Source organism: Salmo salar, chromosome 25 (genome assembly GCF_965601325.2).
Source record: "Salmo salar chromosome 25, fSalSal1, whole genome shotgun sequence".
Classification (NCBI taxonomy): domain Eukaryota; kingdom Metazoa; phylum Chordata; class Actinopteri; order Salmoniformes; family Salmonidae; genus Salmo; species Salmo salar.
In genome coordinates this window covers 24,932,412-24,957,500 of record NC_138315.1, presented here as the reverse complement: position 1 = coordinate 24,957,500, position 25,089 = coordinate 24,932,412, and the positions used below count along the sequence as shown (strand labels likewise).

At 42.7% G+C, this 25,089-nt stretch overlaps 1 protein-coding gene across 1 annotated transcript in view; it reads right to left on the bottom strand.

Annotated features, from left to right (window-relative positions):
* lrp1bb (low density lipoprotein receptor-related protein 1Bb) overlaps positions 1-25,089 on the bottom strand; it is a 319,979-nt gene that overhangs the window by 106,463 nt on the left and 188,427 nt on the right. Inside the window, exons 32-40 of the mRNA XM_082969228.1 lie at positions 22,973-23,122; positions 7,441-7,581; positions 7,110-7,235; positions 6,560-6,691; positions 2,234-2,368; positions 1,887-2,016; positions 1,140-1,266; positions 802-953; positions 384-508 (exon numbers count right to left, since the gene is read on the bottom strand). Coding sequence (XP_082825354.1) covers positions 384-508; positions 802-953; positions 1,140-1,266; positions 1,887-2,016; positions 2,234-2,368; positions 6,560-6,691; positions 7,110-7,235; positions 7,441-7,581; positions 22,973-23,122 — 1,218 coding nt within the window. The remainder of the gene's footprint in view (positions 1-383; positions 509-801; positions 954-1,139; positions 1,267-1,886; positions 2,017-2,233; positions 2,369-6,559; positions 6,692-7,109; positions 7,236-7,440; positions 7,582-22,972; positions 23,123-25,089) is intronic.

Here is a 25,089-nt window from a genome sequence, read left to right as displayed (position 1 = left end):
AAACCTACCATTAAAATGATAGACTGATCATTTCTTTGTCAGTGGGCAAACATACAAAATCAGCAGGGGATCAAATACTTTTTCCCCTCACTGTATGTGTTATTTCATAGTTTTGATGTCTTCATTATTATTCTACACTGTAGAAAATAGTAAACATAAAGAAAAACCCTTGAATGAGTAGGTGTTCTAAAACTTTGAACGGTAGTGTTGTCACTTGTGTATAGTACTATACATGCACTGTCTATAACTGCAGTTTTGTATTTCCCTTGTGCTAGATGGCTCCCAATTGATTTTGACCAACACATAGATTAGGAAATGAAACAATGCTGCTGATGACGGTGATGGGTGAGAATCAAAAAGGAGCATTAAGTTGAAACCTTAACCTTTCTCCCGGCCTCTATTGAAGACTGTCACATCCTTCAGGTTGACCCCGAGACCACTTCTCATGGTGACTGCCTCACTGGCTTCACTTTTGAAGCCTCGCCGGATGGAACCGTTGGAGTGAGCTCTGAAGACAGAGAGAGAGAGAGAAAAGTTTTAAAAAGTAATCAAGGACACTTTCTTCTTAATTTTTCTTTGATTCTTAAAAGTACTTATCAATGCCACTTTATCATTCAGAAATGTCATTGATAATGACATTGAGGTATGCTAGTACATTTACATAAATATGGTGCCCCTCATGTAAAAAATACTCCGCTGAGGTTCTCCACACTGAGACCTCTGGGATGAAGGGTTAATACCAGGTTATATGATCAGACTTTACAGCCCAATCTGTGTGCATATAAGGAAGTATTAAATTACCTGTCAGACCAGTAGATGTAAGCTCCGAACACGGCCACGGAAAAGAGGTCTACGTTGGCCGCTGAAAGTACAATCTCCCTGCTCTCACCCGTCTCAAGGTTGATCCTCTCTATCTTGTCGGTGCGGGCGTCACACCAGTATAATCTATTTTCCTGGAAAGTAATTTGAAAATGCACATCACCAGACACATCCCCTATCCTCTTATGGGGTACATTGGGTACATTATATCCACTCAAAGAAGGATGAGGATAGGCTGCTGGTATGAAACTACTTTAGGATGAGGTGGATGGATCAGAGCTAATAGGACATGAATGATCAGAAGGTGTCTGGTACTGTACCTCATAGTCTATGGAGATCCCATTGGGCCAGGCGATGCCAGAGTTGACCAGGGTGACCTGATCGGAGCCGTCTAGACGGGCTCGACCTATGCAGGGGCTCTGGCCCCATTCTGTCCAAAACAGATACCTGAGACAGATAGATAGAGGGTGGGTGATAGAGGGAGAGAGCGAGAGGTTGGGGAGAGAGAGAAATAGAGAGGGCAGAGTGGCAAACCCAGAAACATTAACATCCAACTGGTTGGACAATTGGAACAGATCTGAAAGGACAAATTGTGTGATCTAATGTGATACCAAAGTTATCAGAGGCTATGCAAGTAAAATCATATATTGTTACAATTTAGTTCTCCACAAAGCTCTTCTTACAGTAGGCATTTCACACTGTGTCAACACCAGATCATGAAAGTTTAGTGGCAAACTTAAAATGAATCATACTGCACTGCACAAAACAAACATCAATGCAGGGATACTGGTAAGCCTAATGACATCAGTTGGCCTTCATCTGCTACATGATCTATTTTCAGTCCAGAAACAGCAGTATGACCCAATGATTATTATCCAGCAACATCTTGATCTCTTTCAGGAGGTGGTCAACGCTGTCTGACTCATTTCACTCCCTGCTGGTCAAATACATTTCCATTTCCTCTGTCCATTTTCAACTTTATCTCTTCTTATTGTCTGTTACCCATTCATCTTTCTCACACACACACACACACACACACACACACACACACACACACACACACACACCCTTTCTGTGGATGAACAGCGATGGCTCTAGGTTGGTCGAGTCCCTCGGAGATGACTACAGAACGGTAAGCACCACTAAGACGGGCAATCTCTATGAGGTTGAAACCATGGTCTGTCCAGTAAAGGTTACCTGTGGGAGGAACACAAAGATACTGGTATTAGAGTTGTACAAAGAACAGTTGTGTAAAGGACAGTGTTATAATAGTTTTAATGCATACCTTTATTTATACAGGTTAGTCACATCGAGATAAAATCTCAGGAAATGTTTGATGAAGGTACTGTATATCCACATAGGACCGCTTAAAGTAAGAAGACATTTTGTACATTTTACAGAAGACGATACTGACCAGCGATCCAGTCCACTGCGATGCCCTCTACCCTGCTGATGCCCGTGGTAATGATGTCCTCCCTCCAGGTCTGATCCCTCTTGGCTCTGGAGATTGTGTTCAGGCCCATGTCTGTCCAGTACACTGTGTCATTACCTGTGGAATGGTAAGAAACAAAGAAAAATAACTGCACACTTGTGGTATTCTAGAGTATATTAGTTGGTGCATAGACTGGAAACTTTTGGTATTCTTTAGTAGTCATGCGTAGACTTGAGCTCGTTAGTAATAATTTTCACCTCAATTCCAAGTGTGTGGACCTGATCTTTTTGTACTGTTGTGGAAAATGTAGGCACATTAATAGGCCTCCCTATTATTGTTAGTGTTTTTTATGGAAGCAAGCTTATTATTATTATTACAACTACATGCTCCATTTCACAAAATGGGGATGTAAATTATGATTATTGTTCACATATCCATTCAGACCTTATTTCCTTGTTGAAATGCAACATCGGGACATGAAAAGGCTATTGTATACCAGATTTTATTGGAAAATAAATTGCATATGTAAAACATAGCATCTAAAATGTTATGATCCTTTCTGATTATAACTCTATTTCATATACGACAGGATGAAATACAAAGTCATTCATTTCCGAGTCCAGCCTTAAAGCCTTAAGTACATTTCGTTATTTGCCTGTCAGTTCAGTGGGCCCAGGTTGTTGGGAGGATAGGCAGCGTTGTGTTTATTTGCATCCTCCTGTTTATACAGAATTCACACTCCGTTAACACATATCTTACATGTGACAGGATCCAGCTGGAAGGCTTTCATCTTTTTTACGCACCAATGACCTGCTTCATAATGATATGCAAATTCTTTGTGTGAGCTATCCACCGCTGCTGTTGCTGGTTGACTCTGCGCTTAGCTGGGTGTTTGCATGTTCACCTGTATAACAGCAACAAAGGGGAGGGCAACCAAGACCTTATGCATACAAAAGCCTAAAACTAATTTTAGCTAAGGTTTAAGATTTGAAGTTTTTAGGTTTAGACTAGTTTCCTAAAATGCAAGTTGTCGCACATCAAGATTACCATTGACATTCAGGGTCTCTGAGACATTTCTGACATCCACTGTCTTTGAGCTTTCCGTACTGTGGGAACTGCTGCCTTGCAACACTTATTTTCTGCCATACCTTCATCCCAATGGACACACCACGTCATTTCAACGTGGATAATTGGGTAATATTTGGTTGAGACGTTGATCAATGAGGTTACAACCTATATTCACCCACTCAAACAGAAAGCCAAAAGTTAGTTGAATTTCCAATGTGTATCACCAGGCTTTCAACCATATTCCAATGGAAAAACAATGTCAGATTTCTGGTTTAGTTGTCACCCAAATGTCTATCACTGCGCTTTCATGACAACCATTTCAAAGCACAGCAAAAAGTTGAAATGGGACTACGTCAGATATGTTGTTTATTTATACAACAGATTAATGTGTTCTCAATGTGATTCATGTAATAGCACAACCACATGATCTGGATTGCAGTTGGGATTACATTAAAAGTACATGGTTCAAGTGATCAATGCTGATTATTATTACATAATTTGTGAAGATCGCCTCAGACCTGCGATGACCTATGCATGCTATCTTGAACATGCACGCTTTATATAACTACATAAAAATACATTTATAGTTACAGCAACCTCAAAATGTGGCCATGTTACTCATTTGAAGTTTGAATGTTATATTAGTTTGGAAGATAGCCTTAACTCTAGGCTATTTACTGTATTACAAAAGTAATATTGAATTGTGTTTGGTTGACAACAACCAAATATCAACATTTTAAGGAGATGTATTTAATGCTTAGACAGTTCCATCTGAGCCACTGTCTTAATTACATTCTTTAATTTATTTTCTGGGTTGAGTTGGAGACGTGAATTCCATTATCATTTGTATAATTGTCAACAAGTTAATAAGCTACTTATTGTACTTCAAAAGTGATATTAAAAATTGTGTTTGGTTGTCAACGCAACCAAATATCAACATTTGCAGATTTATATTCTGCTTGGATAGTGCCATCTGTGCCACTGACTTCACCTGACTTTAATTCCATTTTGTTTACAAATTAATAATTGATATGTTGGATTCACGTCTCCATCGCAACCAAAAACCGAAGTTGACAACCAAAAACAACATCACTAAATATCGTTACATTTGAAATTATTCAGAGCTTGAAACCCTTGGCCTATTGTATTGTCTATTTTTTGTTGAATTATAATAATAGCTGTTGATGACTTTTCAAATACTATATAGGCCTAAATAACATCATTGATGATACGTATATGAGTGATTAAGTATGGTCACATTTCATTTGCTCTGGTAAAATTACTTCGACAGCAACAGTGAATCTACAGTATTTTGTTTTTAAGTGGAGCTCTCTCAACAATCATTCTCATGACAGCACATTAGTAATATTTAGTGACAAATATCATAGCTAAGCAGGGTTTGGTTAAAATCCTGGATGGGAGAACAAAGAGTAGCTGTATATAGATACATTTTTTCTTCTATATATCGTTGAAGATCTGACATTGTTTTAGAGGTACAAATTCAACGTATTTTAAACAAAGTTTGTCTACGTTGAAATGTGGTTAACATGATGACATTATCCTCTGGTTGAAATTTCACCCTCAAAACAAAAGTTTACGATACTTTTTCCAAATAAAATATATTTGGTGTCCACATCACCAACAACCTATCATGGTCCAAACACACTAGGACAGTCGTGAAGAGGGCACGACATAGCCTATTCCCCCACAGGAGACTGAAAAGATTTGGCTATGGGTCCTTAGATCCTCAAAAAGGTTCTACAGCTGCACCATCGAGAGCATTCAGACTGGTTGCATCACTGCCTGGTATGGAAACTGCTCAGCCTCCGACCGCAAGGCACTACAGAGGGTAGTGCGTACGGCCCAGTACATCACTGAGGCCAAGCTTCCTGCCATCCAGGACTATACCAGGCGGTCAGAGGAAGGCCCTAAAAGTTGTCAAAGACCCCAGCCACCCTAGTCACCCCTGCACAGAAAGCGGTACTGTAGTGCCAAAAGGCTTCTTAACAGCTTCTACCCCCAAACCATAAGACTCCTCAACAGCTAATCAAATGGCTACCCAGACCCCTCTTTTACACTGCTGCTACTCTCTGTTTATTATCTATGCATAGTCACTTTAACTCTACCTACACGTATATATTACCTCAACTGCCCCTGCACATTGACTCTGTACCGGTACCTCCTGTATATAGCCTCACTATTGTTATTTTACTGCTGCTGTTTAATTATTTGTTACCTTTGTTACTTAAGGGCTTATAAGTAAGCATTTCACTGTAAGGTCTACACCTGTTGTATTCGGCGCATGTGACAAATACAATTTGATTTGTATTCCACATCACAATACGTTGACAAATTGCATTGAAACAACATTGATTCAACAGGTTTGTGACCAGTGGGATCCTATTCTATCAAATGTGGGCAGGTAACAGCTTTCCCCTCCACTCTTATCTCTAAATCATGTGATATTTTTGTAAACAAAGGTTTTATGCAACACTTACAATGCTACTGTGCGTGCATGTGCTAGATAAAGCTTCTCTTTCCCAGTAGGCCGATATAGTTGTTGTCATCAAGGAGCATTGTGGCAACATATACAGTATATGAAGCATAACTAGCCCTTAATTTATTCATTTGACAGTGCACGTTCAAGCACTTGTCAGTGTAATAAATCCACCATATTTAGAACATGAATTATGCAAGAGAAAACCCATTATATGACAAATGCCAGCACAAGCCATTGGGTTAATCCATTACCATTTCCTTGTTACCTTCATTTGATACAATATCTGGGGAATTACTTTGTGTCAGGCCTGGTTCAGGGGCATGTGGAGAAACGGTTGGTGTTTCTCATGAGTCTCTACTAACATGGACTTATTACTCTTTCATCTGTGCAGCCCTCAACAGCACCACTAACCATTATTCAACAGGGTTAGAGAGAATACTACAATAAAGGTTTTTCTCTAATTTTTTTGCGTCTCTCTATCCCTCTCTCTCTATTTCTCCCTTTCTCTCGCAATTTTTCTCTTGATTACAAACTGCCATTTGGAGTAAGTTTTACGTATGATGCGGAAGACGTCATGCAGGGAACAATATAAAGGGGTCATAAAATCAATAAACTGTAGGTTTGACTGTTGACTGAGGAGATGTAGTTAATGACCGTGTCCCCACTCTTATTTATTATGGTCTGAGATCAGCAGTCCTACTCTGAGACGCTTTGTGAATATGGGCCCTGGTGGTACCTACCTGCATGGAAGTCCACCCCCACAGCGAACAGGGTCCCAGTAATGGGCATCAGAGTCTCCATGTTGTCATTGGGGTCCAAGGCGATCCCTCTGATCCCCTCATGGATGGAGTACATCAGAAATGACTCAATGCCTACAGAGTAGGAGAGGAATTATTCCATTACTGTAACATACTGTTAGTCTCTTGTGAACGACCTAACATCAATGTTAATGGCGTGCACGCAATATGTGGTTCTGGATTCCAAGATTAACATACTGTAAATAAATATGCATAGAGTACATTTATTACAGTCAAATTGAGTATGTTTTCGTATGATTACAGAGGTTTCTATAGTACTTATTTGGAAACAGTGAATTCATGTCACAGACCTTGTGGTTACTCTGATGCTAGGTTGTCTGAACTGCTCAATGTATTTCTTGCATGGTCACTTAGGTGTGCGTCCTAAACAGCCCATAGAGCCAATAGGGCTCCGGTCAAACGTACTGCACTATATTAGGATGAGGGTGCTATTTGGGATGCACATTTAGTTAGAGCAGACTTGCAGTCTTACCCTCACAGGACATGCGGTCGGTGCGAAGGCTGTAGCCCACAGTACAGGAGCAGCTGCGGGTGTTCTCTGACGTGGGGAAGCAGAGCTGGGAGCAGCCTCCATTGTTCACCTGACACGGGTTCCTTCCTGGAAAGGCCATGGTGAATTGTGTATTAATAAGGATATAGGACACCATTGTTAGCTTCATGGACATCTTTACTAAGATAAAATCTGAAATGTTATTCAGAGCACTATAGGTACTGTAGTACATCATGGTGTCACATTTCTGGAAGTCAGTAGATGGAATTGATAAGTGCATAAATAAATGTGTGTGTACGTGTGTGTTCCTTACCTCTCTGTCCCTCCCTGTCGTAGACCTTCATGTGAACCACTCCGCTAGTCTTATTCCTCAGAACCACAGGATTCCGTCCGTCTCTCTTGTTCACCGTCCCCAGATGGGCTGAATCATCATCGGCCCACCACAGTTTGTTACCTGAAACAAGGAAATGTCCTTAGAAACCTCATTACCACCATATCTGTCTGAATTGTTATTGTGTTATTTAACCCTTATTTATTCAAGAAGTCCCATTGAGATCAACATACCGCTTTTACAAGGGAGACCTACATATATTGCATGCATGAATACTGGAATATATGAATTCTGACAATGCAATAGGCTACTAATGATGCAACGTTTCATGTAGTGAAATTCTCAAATGAAAAATAAACCAGTAGCGTTGTTGACCCAAAATACTCTATCCTGAGCCTCTACTACACACAGGTACGTGTTTGTTGATTTCCATGTTTGAGTGGACCTACTGCACAGTTGTAGACTGTAGAGTACCTGCCTGGTGTTATTCATTACTATGTGCTTCTGAGCAGAAGAAGTGGTTAAGGAGAGGAAACTTGTATCATGAGTTTGGAGAGTGATGTGTCCATGTTTGGTGTGTGTGTGTGTGTGTGTGTGTGTGTGTGTGTGTGTGTGTGTGTGTGTGTGTGTGTGTGTGTGTGTGTCACAGGAGGTGGGCTCGTGGTAATGACTGGAGCGGAATCAGTGGAATGGCACCAAATACATCAAATCAAATGTTATTTGTCACATGCGCCGAACACAACATGTGTAGACCTTACAGTGAAATGCTTACTTACAAGCCCTTAACCAACAATGCAGTTAAGAAAATACCTAACAAAACCAAGCGATACGAATTAGAAATAATTAAAGAGCAGCAGTAAATAGCAATAGCGGGGCTATATACAGGGGGTACCGGTACAGAGTCAATTTGCGGGGGCACCGGTGTCGAGGTAATTGAGGTAATATGTACATGTAGGTTGAGTTAAAGAGACAATGCATAGATGATAACAGAGTAGCAGCAGCGTGGGGGGGGGGGGGGGGGTCTGGGTAGTCTGGGTAGCCATTTGATTAGCTGTTCAGGAGTCTTATGGCTTGGGGGTAGAAGCTGTTTAGAAGCCTCTTGGATCTAGACTTGGCAGTCCAGTACCGCTTGCCGTGCGGTTGGAGGCCGAGCAGTTGCCATACCAGGCAGTGATGCAACCCGTCAGGATGCTCTCGATGGTGCAGCTGTAAAACCTTTTGAGGATCTGAGGACCCATAGCCAAATCTTTTCAGTCTCCTGAGGGGGAACAGGTTTTGTCGTGCCCTCTTCATGACTGTCTTGGTGGGCTTGCTCCACTACAGCTCTGTCGATGAGAATGGGGGCGTGCTCGGTCCTCTTTTTCCTGTATCTCCTTTGTTTTGATCATGTTGACCGAGAGGTTGTTGTCCTTCCATCACACGGTCAGGACTCTGACCTCCTCCCTATAGGCTGTCTCATCGTTATCGGTGATCAGGCCTACCACTGTTGTGTCATCAGCAAACTTAACGATGGTGTTGGAGTCGTGCATGGCCGTGCAGTCATGAGTGAACAGGGAGTACAGGAGGGGACTGAGCAAGCACCCCGGCGGGGCCCCCATGTTGAGGATCAGCGTGGCAGATGTGTTGTTACCTACCCTTACGACCTGGGGGCGGCCCATCAGCAGTCCAGGATCCAGTTGCAGAGGGAGGTGTTTAATCCCAGGATCCTTAGCTTATTGATGAGCTTTGAGGGTAATATGGTGTTGAACGCTGAGCTGTGGTCAATGAATAGCATTCTCACATAGGTGTTCCTTTTGTCCTGGTGTGAAAGGGCAGTGTGGAGTGCAATAGAGATTGCATCATCTGTGGATCTGTTGGTGTGGTATGCAAATTGGAGTGGGTCTAGGGTTTCTGGGATAATGGTGTTGATGTGAGCCATGACCAGCCTTTCAAAGCATTTCATGGCTACAGATGTGAGTGTTACGGGTCGGTAGACATTTAGGCAGGTTACCTTAGTGTTCTTGGGCACAGGCACTATGGTGGTCTGCTTAAAACATGTTGGTATTACAGACTCGGACAGGGAGAGGTTGAAAATGTCAGTGAAGATACTTGCCAGTTGGTCAGCGCATGCTCGGAGTACACGTCCTGGTAATCTGTCTGGCCCTGCTGCCTTGTGAATGTTGACCTGTTTAAAGGTCTTACTCACATCGGCTGCAGAGAGCGTGATCACACAGTCATCCGGATCATGGTTTGCAGGTCTGTGATGCCATTCCATTTGCTCCGTTCCGGCCATTATTATGAGCCGTTCTCCCCTCAGCAGCCTCCTGTGGTGTGTATGCATCCCATTTAGGAGTGGAACTATCCCAGCCCCCCCCCCCCCCCCCCCCCCCCGGTTAAATCCAGTGACGCTCTCTATTGGCTTCAGACTGGACTAGAGCAATTGCCTTGCCTCAGACGTGACAAGGCTTTTCCATTCAAAAACCCAGCGGAGTGCAATGAACCTCACTGAACAGGTGCAACCAAGCACACCTAACACTGAACTGCTGAGAGGGCTTCAGAGGTGTACCCAGAATAAAATGTGGCCAATTCACCCAATCTGAATAGTGATCTATGAACAAAATGTGTTCTGAAGTTACCAGAGGGACTATACTTTTATATTTATTAGAAGTGCCATTATCAACAAAGATTCAGTACATATTTCTCAACACATGTATGAGAATTGAAGTGTTGATAATTCAATGAGGCTGTGATTATGCACAGACGAGGTATTACCATTTTTCAGTCGCAGACAGTGGATGTGCCTAAACAGAAAAATGACTTTCAAAGATATACAGTACTAGTCTGGTTAAGTGTGCCTTGAATTCTAAATAAATCACAGACAGTGTCACCAGCAAAGCACACCCACACCATCACACCTCCTCCTCCATGCTTCACGGTGGGAACCACACATGCGGAGATCATCCGTTTACCTACTCTACGTCTCACAAAGACACGGTGGTTGGAACCAAATATCTCAAATTTGGACTATTCAGACTAAAGGACAGATTTCCAACGGTCTAATGTCCATTACTAGTATTTCTTCCAAGCAAGTCTTCTTCTTATTGGTGTCCTTCAGTAGTGGTTTCTTTGCAGACATTTGACCATGAAGGCCTGTTACTGGAACTCTGTGAAGCATTTATTTGGGCTGCAATCTGAGGTGCAGTTAACGCTAATGAACTTATCCTCTGCAGCAGAGCTAACTCTGGGTCTTCCATTCCTGTGGCGGTCCTCATGAGAGCCAGTTTCATCATAGCACTTGACGGTTTTTGCGACTGCACTTGAAGAAACTTTCAAAGTTCTTGACATTTTCTGCATTGACTGACCTTCATGTCTTAAAGTAATGGTGGACTGTAGTTTCTCTTTTCTTATTTGAGCTGTTCTTGCCATTATATGGACTTGGTCTTTTACCAAATAGGGCTAACTTCTGTATACCAACCTTACCTTGTCACAACACAACTGATTGTCTCAAACGCATTAAGGAAAGAAATTTCACAAATTAACTTTTAACAAGGTACACCTGTTAATTGAAATGAACTCCAGGTGACTACATAATGAAGCTGGTTGAAAGAATGCCAAGAGTGTGCAAAGCTGTCAAGGCAAAGGGTGGCTACTTTGAAGAATATATATTTTTGTTTACTATATGATTCCATATGTGTTATTTCATAGTTTTGATGTCTTCACTATTATTCTACAATGGAGAAAATAGTAAAAGTAGAGAAAAACCCTTGAATGAGTAGGTGTTCTAAAATTTTGACTGGTACTGTATGTTTCTATATTCACAATTATTTCTTATTATTGTTTATATTTATATTAAATTGCAGAGCTGTGACAATTGTCTGCTTTAAAGCTATTAATGTTATTGTTATTGTTTGTGTTTATTGCTCAGTTCTGCAAATGAAATATCCTAACCATCATAACCATTGTCAGCAGGGAAACTGCTAGATGATTATGATTGAACCCTAGCAGTGTCTAAGAGGCCCATAAAGCAGTTTGGCCTTCAAATTGAGGAAGAATTAAAAAAAAAATGTCTTTCTTTTTATCAGATGTAAATTTTGTGTTTACCATTCATCATATCTAATAAATAATAAAACAAAAATATCAAAAACAACTTTCTATCGATAGATTCAAACATGCAACCTTTTGAACCAGAGCTAGATGCTTACGCCCATCCCCATCCCCGTCCACAATGCCCTACCAGTATCATGGGTGACCTGCCTGAATAAGGTACTAACCAGATTAAAGAATTAGACAGCTGACAGCCTTATATGAGACATGTGCAGTCCCTGATCTGATCACATTACAACTCATTTACTCATTTACAAGGATTTTGCTACGCTACACCCGCAGTAACATCTGCTAAATACGTGTATGCAACCAATAAAATTAGATTTCATTGAATCCAGTGGAATTTTAAAGGGAAGAAGCATCATGGATTAGATCATGTGATAAATAGATCATATATCCTGCCAGCTGTCACGCCCTGACCTTAGAGAGCCGTTTTATTTCTCTATTTGGTTAGGTCAGGGTGTGATGTGGGGTGGGCATTCTATGTTGTCTATTTCTTTGTTTTTGGCCGGGTATGTTCCTAATGAATTGAAATGTATGCATTCACTACTGTAAGTCGCTCTGGATAAGAGCGTCTGCTAAATGACTAAAATGTAAAATGTAAATGTAATATCTGACCACAGACTATAATAAAGTACGATGTTACTTATTTACAATCACTTTCAAAATGTAGCCTAAGTCTCAGTTGTTGTAAAGGAGAAATGGAAGGAACCCACTACAGTTCAGTGAAATAGTTTTGGGATGAAAGTCAACATTAAAAGGAAAGTAAAACTCATTTTCTGGAATCAGCCAAATTGCTTTGAGTGAGACTGACAGCCTACATGCTGCTTCCCAAACAGTTGACCCTCCGGATCACCTAGTCCAGATTAGCTGTGCTTTCTGCATTAATTTGTTGCCACTGGGGCCAGTGGGTAGTGGTGATTGCTTGGTTGTTGCTCATCATATTTAATTTAAACTTCAACCAATGTGTTTGATTCCATGCAACTGGAGGCTGATAGATGGATCACCCACACCGTCTAAACACCTAACCTAACACACATACACACACACACACACACACACACACACACATACATACATCTTCTAAACACAGGCCCTCAGATCTCCGTTTAGCACAGCAAAAAACAGTAACACACAGCACCAGGAGTTGAATGGATCAACCTGGTGTCACACACACTGCTTTCATTAACTCCATTCACAACTGTCCTTGGCAATCATCAGGATGCATCAGTGATTGTGCAAAAAATATGCAATTGTTAACATTTTGGGGGAATTGCCATTTGTTGTGACTAAGCTCGTCAAATCATCTGATAGCTACGTCGACAACTATAATAATTTTTCTGCTCATTCTGAAACTTTCAGTTTCGAGTCTCAACATGCTGTTTTAATACTTCAACTGAACATTCTCATAATGGCGTTTGTCATGCAGCAGCAGGAATCAAATAGCAGTTAGTGTCCATTTCACATGACAGTGATAAGCCAGCAGTGGGTTAAACTAAACTATAGATAACCCATCAGTACGCAGGGCACTCTTGGGCAAACCTCTCATTGATGGTAATACACATGCACGCGCACACCAACACACACACTCACAGTCCCCTACTGTGGGGAGAGGGGGGGGGCAATAGATCCAGGTCAGCCGCCTGTTAGATCTCAATCTCTCTTAATTGACACAGGCTGACGGCTGAGAACAAGCCTAACCACTACAAATACAGCATTTCATTGATTAACCCAAGGCAGACCAAAGGCCTCCGCTACAGGAAGGAAGTGTTGTTTAATCAGCGTTCAATAACTTTGATTCGTTAATGGAGCAGAGAAAATGGAAAGCAGTTTTCACATACACTATCGGTCAAAAGTTTTAGAAGTTCAAGGGTTTTTCTTCATTTTTTACATTGTAGAAGAATATTGAAGACATCAAAACTATGAAATAACACATATGGAATCACATAGTAACCAAAAAAAGTGTTAAACAAATTAAACAAATATATTTTCTACTTGTGATTCTTCAAATAGCCACCCTTTGACTTGATGACAGCTATGCACACTCTTGGCATTCTCTCAACCATCTTCACCTGGAATGCTTTCCCAACAGTCCTGAAGGAGTTCGAACACATACTGAGCACTTGTTGGCTGCTTTTCCTTCACTCTGCGGTTAGACTTATCCCAAACCATCTCAATTTGGTTGAGGTCAAGGGATTGTGGAGGCCAGGTCATCTAATGCAGCACTCCATCACTCTCCTTCTTGGTCAAATAGCCCTTACACAGCCTGGAGGTGTGTTTTGGGTCATTGTCCTGTTGAAAAAAATGATATCCCATCTGGTTTGGGCTTAATGGGACTGGCGTATCGCTGCAGAATGCTGTGGTAGCCATGCTGGTTAAGTGTGCCTTGAATTTAAAATAAATCACAGTGTCACCAGCAAAGCACCCCCACACCATAACACCACCTCCTCCATGCTTTACGGTGGGAAATACACATGCGGAGATCATCCGTTCACCTACACCGCGTCTCACAAAGACACGGCGGTTGGAACCAAATATCTCAAATTTGGACTCCAGACCACAGGACAAATTTCCACCGGTCTAATGTCCATTGCTCATGTTTCTTGGACCAAGCAAGTCTCTTCTTCTTATTGGTGTCCTTTAGTAGTGGTTTCTTTGCAGCAATTCAACCATGAAGGCCTGATTCACGCAGTCTCCTCTGAACAGTTGATGTTGAGATGGGTCTGTTACTTGAACTCTGTGAAGCATTTATTTGGGCTGCAATATCTATGGCTGGTAACTCTAATGAACTTAGGGCTGGGGGAACAGGTTTTGTCGTGCCCTCTTCATGACTGTCTTGGTGTGCTTGAACCATGTTAGTTTGTTGGTGATGTTGACACAAAGGAACTTGAAGCTCTCGACCTGCTCCACTGCAGCCCCGTCGATGAGAATGGGGGTGTGCTCAGTCCTCTTTTTCCTATAGTCCACAATCATCTTCTTTGTCTTGATCACGTTGAGGGAGAGGTTATTGTCCTGGCACCACGTGGCCAGGTCTCTGACCTCCTCCCTATAGGCTGTATCATCGTTGTCGGTGATCAGACCTACCACTGTTGTGTCATCAGCAAACTTAATGATGGTGTTGGAGTCGTGCCTGGCCGTGCAGTCATGAGTGAACAGGGAGTACAGGAGGATCAGCGTGGCAGATGTGTTGTTACCTACCCTTACCACCTGAGGCCAGCCCGTCAGGAAGTCCAGGATCCAGTTGGAGAGGGAGGTGTTTAGTCCCAGGGTTCTTAGCTTATTGATGAGCTTTGAGGGCACTATGGTGTTGAACGCTGAGCTGTAGTCAATGAATAGCATTCTCACGTAGGTGTTCCTTTTGTACAGGTGGGAAAGGGCAGTGTGGAGCGCAATAGAGAATGCATCTGTGGATCTGTTGGGGTGGTATGCAAATTGGAGTGGGTCTAGGATTTCTGGGATAATGGTGTTGATGTGAGCCATGACCAGCCTTTCGAAGCACTTCATGGCTACAGACGTGAGTGCTACGGGTCGGTAGTCATTTAGGCAGGTTACCTTAGTGTTCTTGGGCACAGGCACTATGGTGGTCTGCTTAAAACATGTTGGTATTACAGACTCGGACAGGGAGAGATTGAAAATGTCAGTGAAGATACTTGCTAGTTGGTCAGCGCATGCTCGCAGTACACGTCCTGGTAATCTGTCTGGCCCTGCAGCCTTGTGAATGTTGACCTGTTTAAAGGTCTTACTCACATCGGCTGCGGAGAGCGTGATCACACAGTCTCCCGGAACAGCTGGTGCTCTCATGTACGTTCCAGTGTTATTTACCTCGAAGCAAGCATAGAAGTAGTTTAGCTCGTCTGGTAGGCTCGTGTCACTGGGCAGCTCTCAGCTGGATGTGAAAGTGCGCTGAAAGTGTGCTCTCCACTTTCCTCTGGTATTTATTTAGCAACCGTGATAACACATCACTCCAGATACAAGCAACAACTCATACATAAATTTAGCCGCCTATACACCTAAACATTAGTGATCTGACATACTGTACTGCATGGAAAGTGACTATTTTTCAGTCTGATCAACTGTAGGCTACTAACAGCAGCTGCATCCGCTCTGTCCTTCTGTCCAGGGTAAACGAAGCGGTAACATTCTGCATTTACAGCCCATTTGTTTGTGAGAAAATGTGAATGGGATCAAATTTGGCTTATATTCAAACCTAGACTTTTTAAATCTAAAATGATTAACTGAAAGTAATCAATAAACACAATAGCTAAAGACTGAGTAAATTTTTAATTAGGCCAACAGATGCATAGGGCAGGACTACACAATGCAAACCAGCATAAAGCAAGCTCAGCCCTGTGAGTTTCAATGACCAATCATGTTGCTTTCTCTGTGTATAGGAAACCCCTTAGTTATTTAATTTAACATATAATTCATATGAACAATTACAAGGCTGCTGCATGTGAACTGATTAGAAAAACTCTGGTCCCATCATAACCCATATTAAACGTTTTTACAACACATTACTCACGTCATACCATATAAGGTTCAGTTTTTTACTTGTCAGGTTACCAGATCAGGAAAAATGATGGACCCCAGAATTCCACCACACCACTCTGGGACCTGTGGTACCACCTCTGAACTATTTGGTGTGAAGACATACAATACGCAAACAAGACATTTTGGTTGATTTATTAGTATTAATTTGTTATCATTTCTACGATTTTTCTTTCACATTAGACATATGGAGTAGCTTCTGTACGTCGGAAGGAAAAAAATGTAATTTAATAATTTTATTTTACATTTAATTTCTAGGCAAAAAAATATAAAGACTCTCTCCAACATCTTCTTCAATGACGTTCAAGGCACTAGAAGCTGACTGGTTTAAATGTTAATAATGCAAAATATTAGACATTTCTAATATAATTATTGATATCAAACATTTAATTTGATAGAATTTTTTTCATTATCAATATAAAAATGTGTTTCTCCACTGAATCCTATGGGGAATTATTGATATGACTTCTTTATTTTAATTTGATATTTTTACCCCTTTTTCTCCCCAGTTTCGTGATAACCAATTGGTAGTTACAGTCTTGTCCCATCGCTGCAAGTCCCGTATGGACTCGTGAGAGGTGAAGGTCGAGAGCCGTGCGTCCTCCAAAACACGACCCCACCAAGCCACACTGCGTCTTTGACACACTTCTCGTTTAACTCGGAAGCCAGCTGCACCAATGCGTCGGAGGAAACAATGTACAACTGCCGACCGTGTCAGCGTGCACTGCACCTGGCACCTGCCACAGGAGTTGCTAGAGCATGATGGGACAAGGACAACCCGGCCGGCCAAACCCAACGTATCCCAATTGTGCGCTGCCTCATCGGTCTCCCGGTTGCGGCAGGCGGCGACACAGCCTGGGATCGAACCAGGATCTGTAGTGACACAGCTAGCACTGCGATGCAGTGCCTTAGACTGCTGCGCCACTCGGGAGGACGATATAACATTTTTGGGATAAATATTTTTTTTAATCTATAAAAGTAATTAAATGATTGATATAAAACAATTATATGAATATACGGCTTTCCATACTGAGACACACAAGCCCATAACACTAGCAAGCAAATAAAACGCAACAGTATATAATAAGCAATTTCCCTTCGGAACAGATGGTGTACAGTATATAATCAGGAACATATGAAAAAGCAAACAATATTACTAAACCTGATGGATACCACAGCGTCAATTTTATTATAGATCACAACAGATTATTCTACATTCAATAAATGTGGGTCCTTTCCAAGAGAAAACTGGGTATGGATTTTTAAATGAAAGCTTTGGCGTTGAGAGTTGGCTGGAGAATAAAACCAATCTCAATCATTCATTCCACACCATGGACTACAGCTGAAGAGCAGACATCTGTCATTCACCTGTAAAGATGATTCACTGGGAAGAAAGTCGATACGCTTTTCACTAGGAAATGTCATCAACAGATCATATTTGGACACAATGTAATTTTCTTGAAAGAACATCACAGCCGTTCTTCAATTATGTAGCTGTAAATAACCTATACAGTACGTAATGGATGTAAAAACATTCTCAGCAGGATATGTTTATAGTTTCCAGCTAAAATCTCACCTAAGTACTGAACATTATTTCAATATCAAAGCAAATTTCCATCAGGCTTACATAGCTATAAAAAGACATACACCTTAAATAATAGTTACTCTTTATTTTTTATTTTCTTGATCATGGGTCGGATCTCTTTATATGACACTACTGTGTTTGATTTTGACTGTGTCTGTTGTGTCTGTTCGATTTGTTAGTTATTTTGGGTTGAGTAGAAATTTGAACGAAATTGGCCAGGAAAATATATTCAAACTAAATATTTGCAATTCCATGGTCATGGGTTAGAATTTGAAAAGTCACAAAGCGAATGTGTAAGGTATTCTTCATGCATCTACATTTGTATTTGCATTGCAAAACATTAGTCTGACCCGTTTGGCCACTCTTCTCATTAGTAAAGCTCATAAATATCATACCTTGACATTTTTATGATAATTGGCATTATGAACTAAGAGTTATGAACTAAGAGTTATTAACAAAGGGTAGTGACAGTTTTACAAACATGTTTCACACACACACACACACACTCTTTCCTAAAGCCCCTAGAAATACCACTTGGCCTTGTGGGGACTAACAAAATGTCCCTAGTTGATTACATTTTATTCGTTTACCATTATGCTAGGTACAGCTCCGCCTTATCTCAGCTCACTGGTCACGATAACAACACCCATCGGTAGCACACGCTCCAGCAGGTATATCTCACTGGTCATCTCCAAAGTCAACACCTCCTTTGGCCGCCTTTCCTTCCAGTTCTCTGCTGCCAATGACTGGAACGAATTGCAAAAATCGCTGAAGCTGGAGACTTATAGTTCCCTCACTAACTTTAAACATCTGAACAGCTAACCGATCGCTGCAGCTGTACATAGCCCATCTGTAAATAGCCCACCCAATCTACCTACCTACCCCATCCCCATATTGTTTTTAATTACTTTTCTGCTCTTTTGCACACCACTATTTCTACTTGCACATCACCATCTGCTCATTATCACTCCAGTGTTAATTTGCTAAATTGTTGTTTTGCTCACACTGTATATAGACTTTCTTTTTTTTCTCTATTGTGTTATTGACTGTACACTTGTTTATTCCATGTGTAACTCTGTGTTGTTGTTTGTGTCGCACTGCTTTGCTTTATCTTGGCCAGGTCGCAGTTGTAAATGAGAACTTGTTCTCAACTAGCTTACATGGTTAAATAAAGGTGAAATAAAAATAAATAAATAAAAATTATTCTGTGGACTTCTGGTCCCCACAAGTATAGTTCAATATGTCCTCACACACACTTCCTTTCCAATATCCAATATAAATACTTGTAAGTATAACACCTCCGCACAATTGTTCTCCATCTTTGGCAGAATATAAATATGCCACTCAAAGCAATTAAAATAATTTCCACAATACAACCAAACTTTCATTAAGTATGATAGATGGCTTGTTGTGAACACATCATTCCACTGTTCTACTGTAACCTTCTACTGCTTTCAAACTGTCGTCTTGCATTCCGGGTCATATCGCCGATCCAACCTTTCATTTTCCATTTGTTTTGTCTTGTTTTCCCGCACACCTGGTTTACATTGCCTCATTGCTTGACGTGCTGAAGGGGGGCCCGGTACATTTGCAGTGGTCGGCTGAGGCGGACAGGGCTTTTGGTCACCTAAGGGCTCTGTTTACCTCGGCTCCCGTGCTGGCCCATCCGGATCCCTCTTTGGAGTTCACAGTGGAGGTGGACGCGTCCAAGGCTGAAATAGGAGCCGTGCTCTCTCAGCACTCGGGTACGCCACCGGGTACGCCACCGAGCGAAACTATGACGTGGGGGACCGGGAGCTGTTGGCTGTTGTCAAGGCTTTGAAGGCGTGGAGACATTGGCTTGAGGGGCTAAACACCCTTTTCTCATCTGGACTGACCACCGCAATCTGGAGTACATCCGGGCAGCGAAGAGACAGAATCCTCGCCAGGCAAGGTGGTCCATGTTTTTTACCCGTTTTACCCTTTCGTACAGACCAGGTTCCCAGAATGTCAAGGCAGACGCGCTGTCCCAGCTGTATGACACAGAGGAGCGGCCCATGGATCCCACCCCATACTCCCGGCCTCCTGCCTGGTGGCGCCCGTAGTATGGGAGCTAGACGTGGACATTGAGCAGGCGTTACGTGCAGAGCCCGCTCCCCTCCAGTGTCCCGCTGGGCATCTGTACGTTCCGTCTGCTGTCCGTGACCGGCTGATCTATTGGGCTCACACGTCACCCTCCTCTGGTCATCCAGGTATCGGTCGGACAGTGCGCTGTTTGAGTGGAAAGTACTGGTGGCCTACCTTGGCCAAGGACGTGAGGGTTTATGTTTCTTCCTGCTCGGTGTGCGCCCAGTGTAAGGCTCCTAGGCACCTGCCCAGAGGTAAGTTACACCCCTTACCCGTTCCACAACGGCCATGGTCTCACCTGTCGATAGATTTTCTCACAGATCTCCCCCCTCACAGGGTAACACCATGATCCTGGTCATTGTGGACCATTTCTCCAAGTCCTGCCGTCTCCTTCCTCTGCCCAGGATCCCTACGGCCCTACAGACTGCAGAGGCCTTGTTCACTCACATCTTCCGGCACTATGGGGTGCCTGAGAATATAGTGTCTGACCGAGGTCCCCAGTTCATGTTGAGGGTCTGGAGTGCGTTCATGGAGCATCTGGGGGTCTCGATCAGCCTTACCTCAGGTTTTCACCCCGAGAGTAACGGGCAGGTGGAGAGAGTTAACCAGGATGTGGGTAGGTTTCTGCGGTCTTATTGCGGCCGGGGGAGTGGGCGGCGTTCGTGCCCTGGGCAGAGATGGCCCAGAACTCGCTTCGCCACTCCTCTACTAACCTCTCCCCCTTCCAGTGCGTACTGGGGTATCAGCCGGTTCTGGCTCCTTGGCATCAGAGTCAGACCGAGGCTCCTGCGGTGGACGACTGGTTCCGGCGAGCGGAGGAGACATGGGACGCCGCCCATGTTCACCTTCAGCGCGCCGTGCTGCGCCAGAAAGCCAGCACAGACCGTCACCGCAGTGAGGCCCCGGTGTTCGCACCAGTGGTGGCTGGTCCGCACCAAGAGTCTGAGGTGCGGGAGGTTCCTCCGCCCCCTGTGGACATTGAGGGGGCCCCGGCGTACGCCGTTCACTTCATATTGGATTTGAGGCGCCGGGCGAGGGCCCTTCAGTACCTCGTGGAGTGGGAGGGGTACGGTCCGGAGGAGCGATGCTGGGTTCCGGTGGAGCACGTGTTGGACCCTTCAATGCTGTGGGAGTTCCACCGTCTCCGTCCGGATCGCCCTGCACCTCGCCCTCCGGGTTGTCCCCGAGGCCGGCGTCGGCGCGCGGCTCAAGGGGGGGGACGGGGGACGGACGTACTGTCACGACTCCGAAGTCGGTTCCTCTCCTTGTTCGGTCTTCTAGCCATGGTTGACCCACCTTTCATTTTCCATTTGTTTTGTCTTGTTTTCCCGCACACCTGGTTTACATTCCCTCATTACTTGACGTGCATATAACCCTCTGTTCCCCCCATGTCTGTGTGTGGAATTGTTTGTTGTAAAGTGTATGTGCACTTCAGACTGGTTTGCCACGGGTTATTTTCAACCCGTATTTTGTTGTTCTGGGTGGAGTTTGTGTTGCCTCATTAAACTGCTCTGGTTGTTACCCAGTTCTGCTCTCCTGCGCCTGACTTCCCTGCAGCCAGTTACCCACCTCCTACATGCACCGAATACAACAAGTGTAGACCGTGAAACGCTTACTTACAAGCCCTTAACCAACAGTGCAGTACAAGAAGAGTTAAGAAAATATTTACCAAATAAACAAAAGTAAAAAAAATACAAAATGTAACACAATAAAATAACAATAACGAGGCTATATACAGGAGGTACTGGTACCAAGTCAGTGTGCAGGGCTACAGGTTAGTTGAGGTAATTTATACATGTAGGTAGGGGCGAAGTGACTATGCATAGATAAATGCATTGTCACATTCGTTCCAACTTCAATAACTCCGGACTCTAAGCCGACACTATAAAGTAGTGAACTTCAATTGTTGTTTCCTTATTTGCTGACCGTCTAGTTAGTATTTTTAAACTTGCAGTGAGGAAGAGGCACGCTTGTTCGTTTGCTGAGAAAGGCGGAAGGTCTGCATTATGATCACTAAATACGGTGCATCAAAGGAGAATGAATTTTCCTTTGACAACGTTTCTGACCGTCAACACCAAGTTAAAACAGCAACCATCTGCCACTGCTTCTCATTACCACTCCTGGCAAACAGACATGTGTCTTTGTACAGCAAGAGGTTTCCTCCCAATTGTCCAGATTGTAACTGTTAGGATGTGTAGTTATTTAAAATGTATATCCTGAATCAAAATAGGGGAGTGAGAGTAATGCAATTATGAAGTCAGATGCTGTGTGCTGAATTAAATGTCTTATGAGACACTGTGGTCTTCCTTCTCCTTTTCCATCTGGTCTTAAATCAATCACATTAACAACCTCTACTTTGATGTTTGGAATGTATGTTTTTTTCATCCTCTGAGGCCAAACGTTACGTTCCTCTCTTTGTTTTAAGTCCTACCATGTGGCTGACTAGTAGCCAGTGGAGGAAAAATAATGGAGAATAATAACTTTATAGTTCCACAGTATTTCTATTCCCACTATGCATTTATTGAAAAAGTTTCATTCACAGATTCCAAACTCCTTGCAAACGTTTCACCTTAGACTCGACAGTGACCTACATAGGCTTTTTCATTAAAGTGTGACCAAGCTTTAGAATCAGTTCAGTCATGCGCGAGTCTTTGTATTATGTATGGTGCAATGGCACAACAAAACAAATAGTATTGAGAAAGAAATGCCATCTTATTGAAAAGAAGCACCATGTCGCAGTAATAACATCCAACATATTAGATCCAGCACTGATACAAAGCAACAACACTCCATATGGGCATCCACATCCATTTTCATTACAACAAAAAAATCTATCATCTATCAACATGCAGCTCTAGCCAGTGGTTTAATTATCTAATGCCCAGACAATTTCACACAGAGTGAAGCAGAACTGTCACAGTCATACCACAACACTGGTTAAATGGCTTTATCCAGGAGCCTCTTAACTAGCAACATGTACAGGCCTAGGCCCTAAGCCTCCCCACTTTCTCCCTTAATCCATGACGGGGATCTGGTTCACTGGCTGACATGCTCCACTATTCCAGCCTGATGAAGACCTTCGGGTCCAAACGTTTCAAAATACAACAGAGGGAAGATTCATCTACTCTTTATGTCAATAGTTTTTTTACCCACGTAGTGGGTACACTACGTTTTAAACTAGCCACAACTCACCCATAACAGCCAGGGCCGAGGCTTTGGTTAGCTCCCTCTTCATGCTCTCCAGCACCTCCAGACCACTACCGTCCACATTGCACCTGTTGATAGTGCCATTACCAGAGCTGATCCAGTACAGCTTGTTGGCTGTGTAGTCTATAGAGAGACCTGGGGGAGAAGAATGAAAGGGGGCTAGTGACTATATGATGCATTTTCTTTTTAAAGTCAGATCTTTGTGTCAGATATGGTAAACCACACAAGTGGGAAACACTGGTTGCAATAGCATCATCACATGTCAAATATTTAATGACTTGGTCCACATGATGGCAATCAGTAAAATGTACATATGCAAGATGCATCTGGTATTGAATGTACAGTTTGTATAATATGTGTCTGTGGGGGTGAGTGTGAGATTGTTGCAATCTTTTTTGCAGCCTGGGATGTGACTTCATATGTGAAAGTATGTATGTAGGACTATGTGTGTATCTATAGGAGTGAGTGTAAGTGTGAGCATGCACATGTTTGTGTGTTTGCGAGTGTGTGCGTGCCTGCTTGTGTGTGTGCATGTGTCATGGGTGCATGTGCACGCACATGTGTTTGTGTGAGTGCCTGCGTGTGCATGTGTGCATGTGTGTGATGTTGTTGGAAGGATTCGTCGCAGCATGCCTGTGAAATGTCTATGACCTCCATTTGACATTATAAATCATTTGACCAGAGAGTGACTCCTTCCTTTTTAAATCCATTCTCTAGCAGACATGATGAGATTTGACAGAATGGCACTATTGATGGTGGCAACTGGGGGCTACTTCAATTGTGTTTGCGGACAGCTCTGTCTCCCATGGTGTGTGTGTGTCTGTGTGCGCGCACCTGTATTCCCATTCACAACACATCATTCATTTACCACCATCCCCAGGTCCGGCCCATCATCATCAATGAAGTCATGTGATGTATATGGCACGCTGGCAATTTATATTTCTGACAGGGCATACCAAGACTACCCGACAGACACAGTGAAGACAACGGTACTGTGTTTATCTGAGAAAGTGAAGACTTGACCTTGCAGGTCTGTCTGTGCTGTAAGAACACGCCGCTTGAGGCGTGAACCTGCAGATGAACAATTGTGCACTGAAGCTTGTATCATCTGAGTATACGGTAGAAGTTCAGGTTGAACAACTGTGTATGGCAGCAGAAGAGGTTTTCAGTTAGGTCAAGTGTACCAAATGATTTCAACTCTTACCTTTTGGAAAGATGCTATCTTTGTATCTTTGGAAATACACCAACAACAAAAAAATCACCTAGTGCTCATTATGAGGAGACATTAACTGAATGGTGTACATTTTAGGACATCCCTACTAGAGGTCGACCGATTATGATTTTTCACCACCGATAGCGATTATTGGAGGACCAAAAAAGGCCGATGCCGATTAATCGGACGATTTTTTAATTTTTAATTTGCAATAATGACAATTACAACAATACCGAATGAACACTTATTTTAACTTAATATAATATATCAATAAAATCAATTTAGCCTCAAATGAATAATGAAACATGTTCAATTTGGTTTAAATAATGCAAAAACAAAGTGTTGGAGAAGAAAGTAAAAGTGCAATATGTTCCATGTAAAAAAGCTAACATTTAAGTTCCTTACTCAGAACATGAGAACATATGAAAGCTGGTGGTTCCTTTTAACATCTTCAATATTCCATAGTCTTCAATATTCCCAGGTAAGAAGTTTTAGGTTGTAGTTATTATAGGAATTATAGGACTAATTCTCTCTAAACGATTTGTATTTCATATACCTTTGACTATTGGATGTTCTTATAGGCACTTTAGTATTGCCAGTGTAACAGTATAGCTTCCGTCCCTCTCCTCGCTCCTACCTGGGCTCGAACCAGGAACACATCGACAACAGCCACCCTCGAAGCAGCGTTACCCATGCAGAGCAAGGGGAACAACTACTCCAAGTCTCAGAGCGAGTGACGTTTGAAACGCTATTAGCGCGCACCCCGCTAACTAGCTAGCCATTTCACATCGGTTACACCAGCCTAATCTCGGGAGTTGATAGGCTTGAAGTCATAAACAGCACAATGCTTGAAGCATTGCGAAGAGCTGCTGGCAAAACACACGAAAGT